At 42.6% G+C, this 9,422-nt stretch overlaps 1 protein-coding gene across 1 annotated transcript; it reads right to left on the bottom strand.

Annotated features, from left to right (window-relative positions):
- Positions 1-8,268, bottom strand: LOC139920876 (E3 ubiquitin-protein ligase MARCHF9-like). Its single transcript, XM_071910968.2, has 4 exons — positions 7,933-8,268; positions 3,423-3,578; positions 1,222-1,414; positions 1-329 (listed from the first exon to the last, which is right to left on the bottom strand). The coding sequence occupies exons 1-4, from the start codon at positions 8,266-8,268 to the stop codon at positions 1-3; spliced, it is 1,014 nt and encodes a 337-aa protein (XP_071767069.1).
- Positions 8,269-9,422: the final 1,154 nt, after the last annotated feature.

Below are 9,422 nucleotides of genomic sequence, written 5' to 3'. Positions count from 1 at the left end.
TCATACAGTGGTCACCCTCATGACCACCTCATGGCTGGAACGTATGTGTGGATTGTTGGGTCTCAACTGGTTGAGGATGTGCAAAATGGTGTAGCCACAGTGGTGGTTGAGGATAGTCCGAACGTGCCGACTCGCCCTGCCTCCGCCGCCTGCGACAGCCGGACCATGAGGAGGGTTCCTCCCACCGCGGCCGGCACCCTTGCTGCTGGAGCTGATGGGGTCGCCCAAGTCCTTAGATTTCTCATAGTTCAGTACTTTCCACTGCTGGTTCACCGCCTGCCAGCGCTTAAAGATCCGGTAAACAGATGATCCTTCATGGATTATAAGGCCTATAGGCATAAAGGATAAAGGTTGGAGTGGGGCAGGAACAGGCTTACATACAGACAGACAGTTGTTAGTTCGATGAGTGTCGGAAAACACTGGAAAACAGGTACGAGGGGAACAGAACATGCCAAGAAGAGCAAACTCAAAAGTCACAGTCATAAAAATAAAAATGAATATAAAGTAGCAGCACACTCATAGCCACAATGCCTGAACTTGTATTTATTTAAAGTGTACGGATGTTTCAACGGTTAGGGTTAATCAGGGTGACAGAAACACATTTTCTAGGGATATATAGGGATATACTGTATATATAGGGGGAAAAGAGCAATTGTAAGCAACCACAAGCTCTAAACTCCATGAAAAAGACTGGATATAGACAGGTTTGTGGATATTTTGGAATGATTTACACGACAGTTCAAATATGTAGCTGTTTGGTTAGATATATAATATGTGCTGTATGAAACAGATGACTTCACAAGAAAAAACAGACAGGCAGAGACAGAAGGGAACAGAAATTGCTCATGCACCACAGATGGTCTTTGTCCATGCTTGCCCATGCACTCAGATGAGCACAAATAAACACATACATGCACATGAGTGCATGAAACACACACACCACCAAGAAGACTAATTATATAAAGAAGTAAGGGTTTAGGTTCAGGTCAGGTTAAGGTCAGCTACTGAGTTACCAATGAGACCAAATATAAGTGATAACATTTGATTAAAAACATACAGAAAAATACAAATCTTTTCAAAAGTGATTTAAAGTATTGGGTGTATTCATATCCTGCCAAATCTGTGAAGATGACAATCAAACCCAGACTGATGATATTCAAACCACATGTTGGATTTGAGCTCTTCTGAAATAACACAACATGGCAGCCACCGGTGTCTTACCTATACATACTATGTCCATGAAGCCGTACATGCCATAACATATCTGGAAGAGAAGGTCCTGGCGCTGCCACTTGGCTGAGGGGCTGAGAGAGGACCAGACCAGCCAGGAGATACTGGCGATGAGGAATAAAGAGCCCAGGATGATGGCAGCAATCTGAACCTTCTCAATCACAGTCAGAGAGATGGCCTGCCACTGGAGAGAGAGGAGAGTGAGATACAAAAATAGACTGAGGCCCAGCATTGCATGGAGAAATTGCACAATTCTCTGCTCCTCGATTATGTGAGCTAACAGTGCAGAGTTTGTCTTATTCTCTAGGAAATCTATGCAAATCAAGTTATTGCCCAAAAATGTCCCTCTAAAGAGCACTGTGCACCCAAATGGGCCCATTTGATCTCAACACATTTCCCAAATGGTTTCCCTGTGGTTTCAGAGTATAATCAGCATGTCTCACAAGCGTTGTCGGTGTTTTGGTGCACAATGTTGAACTCAGTCCAACTTCAACACGTCACACTTGCCCTGCTTCTCTGTGGCAGCATACATTGCAAAAAAAAGTCTTAAAATCTTAACATTCTCATTTTCAGTCTTAAAATATTTCTTAAAAAGCTATTTTTCTTAAAACAAGCAACCATTCTGCCACACTTGTTTCCAGTGGAGATTCAGTGGAGTGACTGAAACAAATGAAGTTATCTCCCCCAACTGGCAGATTTTTCACTTGTTTTAAGAAAAAATAGCTGTGAAGCTTCAAAACTAGATTAAATGACTTGATGGATGTAAGATGGATATAATTCTATAGTCTGAGATAGTCTGCTTGCTCTAGCCCTCCAGAATGGTGGTTCTGGTCTCGCCTGGCAGTGTAGGATTAATGTTGGGTTTAATGGCCTCCATCAATAGCCAGGCTTCCACTGACTTATTTGTCAAGGCATGTTAAATTCAGAAAGACTGCATATATCATTTGTGAGACAGATGCTTTATTGCCCAGATTCACTAAGGGCTTGTGAGTGTACAGCATGTACTATAGCTCCAAAATAATGTGACTAGAATGCTAATTCACTAACCAAGCACAATGAGTGGAGAGCTGGAAGAAAATCACAGCCACATTGAGCCATTGCTGGTCAGGCGTTTTGCAAATATAATGACTTGTAGTTGAGGCCAAGCAAATTTGAGAATTATAATATGAATTCATCCAATTCACAAATAATTAACATCATCTCCCCCAATTACTGTGAAAACAACAGCTTTTGAAAAGATGTGGTAAGCCAAATTATTTGCTATTCAGACAGACTACTGAAAATGTCTGATGTTATTGCTGCCAGCTGCAGGCATCATCCAACAAGGCGAACAAGTGAAGGAGCGGATATTCCGAATATCTCTGTTCCAACTTTCAGAAGCTGAAATCACTTAGTGATCCTGTCGGTCAGTCTTCTGCCATGTGCCACACACTTTGGTTAAATCATGTGCCAACTCAGTGAGACGTGCAGTGTCTCAAGCCTCTTCGTTCTTGGCATCCTTATATAGGCCCTCATCATCTTCTTCTTTTCTCCTTTGTTCATATAAACAGTATAAATCCATCTGGGAACATTTGCCACAGGCTCCTCACTCCAAATTTGCCTATAACAAACTAGTATTTGGCAAGTATATATGGCCAGTTTGTAAAGTGCAATGGCAATGTGCTTCCTTTTGGGAATAGGTGTGTGGTGACTGGTCAGAATCAGGATGGTATGCAACCACTGCATGACCTCACCTGCAAGCTATTATGATGTGCACAACAAATAGGGATTTACATAATGCATGTGGCTGTATTTTTCTGCCAGTGTGTTCCACTAATAGAATGGCATCGCATATAGCATGGCAGTCTAATTTGGGTCATTTTCTCCTACTCCACTCAGTATTTTTAAATGTTTGTACCTCAGTGAGTGTTTGCCAAAGAGAATGTTAAAGATAGAAACTGATGCCCACACACACACACACACACACACACACACACACACACACACACACACATACACACACACACACACATACACACACACACACACACACACACACAATGAAATGCATTCAAAACATCAGACTGTCTTTACCCTATAAAGAAAACAACAAAAGTAACACACACACACAGACACACACGCACACATAGAAAGAGAGAGAGAGAGAGAGAGAGAGAGAGAGAGAGAGAGAGAGAGAGAGAGAGAGAGAGTACCTGCAGTGGGTTTTTGGTGCTGATGGCCAGTACATGGTATTTGAAGTAGCAGAGCTCGCAGCTCCAGGAGCCTCTCTCACTGATCCAGCGGATAAGGCAGGGCTGGTGAGTACAGCGCACAGAGCCGGCACAGCGACAGGGGCTCAACAGCTCCCCCTGCAGGACACAGACAGCGACTGTATTCAGACTGGCTGCTGGATGCTGCTTCTGCAATTTAGTCCGTATTACGCTTTTATCCAAGGCGCCTTCCAGCACCATGACTGAAAAGAGTTTTAGCATGGGTGGCACCAGTGGGAATCAAATCCCTAACCCTGACAGTGTTAGTGTCCCGCTCTACACATGGAACTAGAAAACCATTTTAGGTATTGTTTGTGTTTATACTGTTGTTATCTGAGGCTGGTAAGGGATACAAAAATTGAGATAGAAATGGTCAACAGCTAGGAACATTGTAACTAGCAACAGAGATAATCAATATAAAAGTACCAGGAGTATGTGCATACAAATGAACCAAAAAGGTGAATTAAGCAAAAATTGAATACTTTCTGGTGTGCTCCAAGGCACAATAGAGCAGCTTTTGAGGAAAAAGGTGCCACTGCAAAAGCTAACATGAAATTTAGATCAAATTTTGTACATTTTTAAGATGTAAAGGCTAATATTGAGAATGGTAACAGACAAAATGAGACAAAATATGAGAGGTGACTGATTAGTAGTGTAGCAAGAGTAGTGTTTTCTTGCTATTTTCTTTATCAGCATTCATCGTTTATCCAAAAATATGGCCACATGGGTGTAATATGGATGGATATAGCTTATTAGTTTAGATTTTGATTCACACATTAAGTTTTAGATTTTTCTGGCCTCAATGGCATCAAATAATACCAAATAATTAATAACAACAGATAAATAATAAAGGGATATGTCACCAATCACCTTCAAAATGGCTAGTTGAGACCTTGTGAGAGAATCAGTCTTGCACTATTTTCATGCTTTTCTCCACCTGAACAGCTGACTCGAAGTAACATATTACTTTGTACTAATATTCCTCAAAAAACGCTATTCCACTTAAAGAATGTAGGTAATAATGTTGTAATTAGTGCAATACAAATGAAACTGTATATCTTTGCCATGACTCCACTCAAATTAATACCCCTGCACCTTCAAGTGTTTGTGTATACTTGAGCAATTTTCTGTTCAACGCCCAGCGGACTTATTAAACCTGAATGTTGGTGTTTACCTGGGAGTGATTTAACTCCCAAACTCTCAGCCTGGAGGCAGAGAGTAATCACAAGGCTACAGGACCAGTAATGTGCACAGACTCCTCCAGTGCTGTTCGATCAGTTTTGTACTGCTGTCACAGTGTAGTGGAGATATCTCCATTGGCTGTAATGTCTTCATTTAGCCACTGGTCCAGGTTTTGGGGTGGTAACAGTATGTTTCTCTGATGATGAAGTTAACTCAGGTTGACCACAGGTCTTTCCAGCTAATGTTCTCCCTCTCTACACTTTCCTGATTCATTGACTCTGCTTGGCATGAGAAACTGTCTTGGCATATCTTGTCATTTCCCCCAACATACCTGTTCCACCGCCCTTTGTTACCATTTATCTGGAGATAGTGCATTTTTCCATAGATGGCAATGTATCCTATTGTTACAGTTGCTCTACAGTTCAGGTTTCATTGCCAGTTGTTCTTGCTAGACTGCTTCTTTTCAGGTCCTTTTCAGTTCATCTGCCAAGCTCACTGCTGCACTTCTTACCATAGCGCCCTGATACTGTGAGACTCCAGACTTTTTATAATTGATTTTCTCCATTATGTCAGACAAAGGTAACTCAAGGACCCTTCCCTCACACAGTGCTGCACTGCTAATGTAATGTGGGACTCCCAGACATTTCCTAACATCAGAACTAATCATTCTTTCCAGTTTCTCTACCATTGTTGAAGCTATCTCACACATTTCTCGTGGTCACATCAGCCTGAACTCTAGACACCACAGTTGTGACCTACCTAAAAGCAATGAATTCTCTATATACGTGAAGTATTACGCAATTTCAATCAGGAAGACTACTTATCATTCATTCATGCTTTCTCTTTACCCAATCAGAGTTGGTGAACACTTTCCCTCTTTTTCCAGAGAACCAATCAGAGTTAGCCGTCACTTCCCTCTCTTTTTCAAAGAGCCAATCGTCTAAGTGACGGGAGTATATACACGTCACCTTCTATGCTATTGCCCTTCTCTCAGATATATGCCGTATGCTGCTGTCATTCCAGTCGCTGTGCTTACCTTCGTCCCTCCACCACCCCATCACCACCAATGTCCAGGCTCCAGAGGAACTCCCTGGGGGGGCATCCTAATTCCTATGTCTATCCCGGATGTACTCCTAACTTCACGAATGGGAGGAGTTCCTCCATGGTGCTTACGCCAAAGTTTCCATCTTGTTTCATGTCATGAATAAAGTTTTTAATTCGAGCATTCATCCTAGTCTCTCCTGATTGAATTCAGTTTATACCAATACTGTCTTGCCATAGCTCCTTTATCTGCCTCGTCTGCCTTGTCTTTAAGACCCAAGCTATACTGTTTATCGAAACTTGTGACAGGCTTCTTAGATATTATTGTGTCTTTATTACCTTGCAATCTTCTGTCTGACAGCTTCCCCTTAATAATTGCGATGCTGTTTGGTTTGCCCAGCTTTACTTTCATCCTTCATGTCAGTATGTTGCAGTTTGTTTGAATATAATTACGAGTATTTGAAATTTGTAACAAAATGCATTTTGATATATTTCTCTATCTATTCCTGCTAAATGCCATGATCTAGAGATAGTTTGCGTCTCTTGTGTCTTATTAGACTTATTTTCAAGCCTCCATAAAAATTGCAGGTTTGTGTTGTCAGTGCAGGACTGACTCCCTCAGGCCCCCGGACTGACACTGCTCTTGCACATCACACTGTATTTTCTGTCTTGTTCCACTATGGTGGGCTGACATCCATTTGGTGTGCTAGATCTTTGATTAATGGGATATCTGGGGGAAGCACAAAGTTCCCGAGGCCTTCTGTAGCCAAATTTATCTTTTCAAGGTTGATTTGACACATTCAGACCTCCACTTCTTAGATAAGAGTCAGTTGACAAATTAAACACTTTTAAAAACATTTCCCTTACTTGTTCTATCTTTTTCCCCCCTTAGATTCTCTGTTCACCTTAACGTGATTAGATGACGCGCCAACTTTATGGGCGGGTGGAATAGTGCTTAGTGTGACCGTCCCGTAATGGAAGGATCACAGGTTTGATCCCTGCAACATCATTGTGTCCTGCTGAAGTGTTGCTGAGCCACATACTGAACCCTTACCTCCTCTCACACTGAAAATCACTCTGTATAAAAGTGTATGCTAAATGCGTAAAGTTTATTTGAAGGAATCAGTATCTTTTCTTCTGAAACCTTCCTTCATTGCCTTTTGAAACGGCCTCATTTTGTGCAGCAGATGTTGGATTTATTGTTGCCAGGACTTCACTGCTTCACATAGTCATGAATAATAGCTAATTCTCAACTGTTCCTCTCAACATGTCCAGTGCTATTTTCAGATCAGTGTTGATAGATTAATTCCTTATTTTGTGTAGCCCTGAGCCATTTCACTTTAGGCTTCAAGTGATCGTTCTGTGTCTGTTCCTTGGCTGCCTGACCTCTCTGAACTCCTCATTGACTTCTGAACAAGTACAGATCAATGTGAAGTTACTGAAATCCCCATATGACAAACTGCTTACTTTTGCCCTTGGTGACTGTCTGGCCCCTCAGTTGTTACCTTCCCCAGTCATGAGAGCAGACTTGGTGCATAGGCTACATGCAGATATTTGAAACAGTTTGGTACTGAAGTAATGACTTAGCATGGCCACATTAAACATTATCTTTATTATGAATTTTCAAGAATCAATTTATTGCTAGATTCAACTAAATAACCTAATGTTTGGTGGCTTGCTCACAGCAGATCAACTGGTGCTATGAAGAGACATGTTAAACTCTTAAAGGTTAGCACCAACGTGTTAATTTGTACATTTCATATGAAGTTATTGTATATAGATTCTTACATGGGGAAACTTTGTCAGCAAACCTTGGTTGTTCCTTTGGGAATGCATCATGCATCTGAGCGCCTTGGGCTGTGCTGAGCAAGCAGCCTGCTGTGGCTTTTCTCCCAAAACATGTTTTCATGGAATGCTGCTGTTCAGTTTTGATTATCCCATGCATTTCTTTTGACCACTTGGCCCAAACAGCAATGGAAGGGACAATTGGGCAGGTGTGGTCTAAGAGAGACTCCCTTCAACTGGAGGACCAGTTGGGTTCAAGCCCCTGAGTCAGCAGGCATCCGCCCGGCGGAAGTGCCCTCGAGCAAGATACTGAACCCCTACCAGCTCCATGGCTGCTGTTCAGGAGCTGACCCTGACCTCTGACCTCCCTGGAAGGGGTGAAGGCAAAAAAGAGAATGACCCTATACCTGAATCTATGAAGTAACACATCATCATCAAAGTTTACCTGCTCAGGCCCCTGGAAGCAGATCCGGCACTGCGGTGAGCGCATCCCATCTGTGAGACTGGGGAGCGAAACGGCATCCAGGCCTCCCTGGAGTTTGCCATCTTTTTCCTCAAACGCCAGGCTCCGCGGCCGGGCGTCAGTGCCGTAGTATTCCTCCTCATCGTCCCGGTCGGAGCAGTCCAAAGGGGGCCACCCACAGCCGCCTATACCCAGCCCTCGCATCCTGGTTCGTCTGTCTGGATCTGTGTCTGTATCGGTCCTCCTCCTTGATCCAGACCGCATCAGTACCAACACTTTCAGTTCATTGAAAAACATACGGATCCGGTACTTAAACATTCTTACTGTAACTAGTTTAACCAGACCTACACACACTAAGCTGCTCTGTGAAACAAAATAGCCTTCAGCTTCCCTTTGACTCTATGGAGTAGAGTTAGGTCGATCATCAGTTTAATCAGCACAGGCTGTAGGTGTATTATTATTATTATTACTATTACTGTTATTGTTATTATTATTACTGTTGTTATTGTTATTATTGTTATTATTATATTGTTTGCATCTGAACAATTTGATTCAAGTGGACTGTAATAGCTCACATCCTTTTAAACACTGAGTAGAGATCTCGGTCAAAAAGCATGATATTAGCCCCCAGCTCTTTGCATATCCTGTTGTTATAGCATGTGCACCACAATCCAGCCAATAGGGAAGGATTTTTTTCATGGATAGAGGCGTTTTCTTTCGGGATTCAATGGAGGCTGAAAGCCACGAACTGTGAGGAACCGACATAAGAGTCAGAGGGTCCAACTGCATCCTCTCCTGCCTACATTGTCAGTCCAGTTATGTATTAGTAGCCTACTGCTCAAACCCCTGTGTAGGCCTTTTAAAATAGCAAGACCTGTCCAACGTTCGCAACAAAATGTTGGTGCCTATTCTTCCTCGGGCAGAAAGGCAGCGGGGGTGTATGTGGGGGGATGATATTAAATCCTATTAACAACTAAGTAAAATCCGATTTATATTTGAGTTTCTCATCTACCTGGAGGGAAAATCAAATTGCACGAGATGACAACCATGTATCTTTTGTTGTCTCTCAGCGGCATGTTAGCCATCAAATCACCGCCGTCTCCCCTTGTGTCTTCTTTGCTGTATTTTTTGGCTGGTCGATAGAGCGGGCTTCGTCCCACACCTTTCCTCCCCTACGCAGGTCCGAGAGCCCATTTACAATCCAACGGTTTCGCATGTTAAAGAGCGAGAATAAAATCTAAAGAATCATAAAAATCCATTTGACGGAAACTTGCAATGCCAATTTTCTTCTTTTCCCAATCATCTCTGCGCAACAAATCAGGAAGAGCGGATGCCAGATAAGGATCCCTGAAAACACGAAGCGAGCCAACAACAGACTGCAACTGTCCCTTCCGAGTCCTTAAAAACAGCGGGGCTGTCTGCAGATCAACATATCGTCAACAAATCGTGGCAAGGCCTTCACGAATCAATAA

Source organism: Centroberyx gerrardi, chromosome 5, assembly GCF_048128805.1.
Source record: "Centroberyx gerrardi isolate f3 chromosome 5, fCenGer3.hap1.cur.20231027, whole genome shotgun sequence".
In the NCBI taxonomy this organism is placed as follows: domain Eukaryota; kingdom Metazoa; phylum Chordata; class Actinopteri; order Beryciformes; family Berycidae; genus Centroberyx; species Centroberyx gerrardi.
This window is presented reverse-complemented; position numbering and strand designations above follow the sequence as displayed.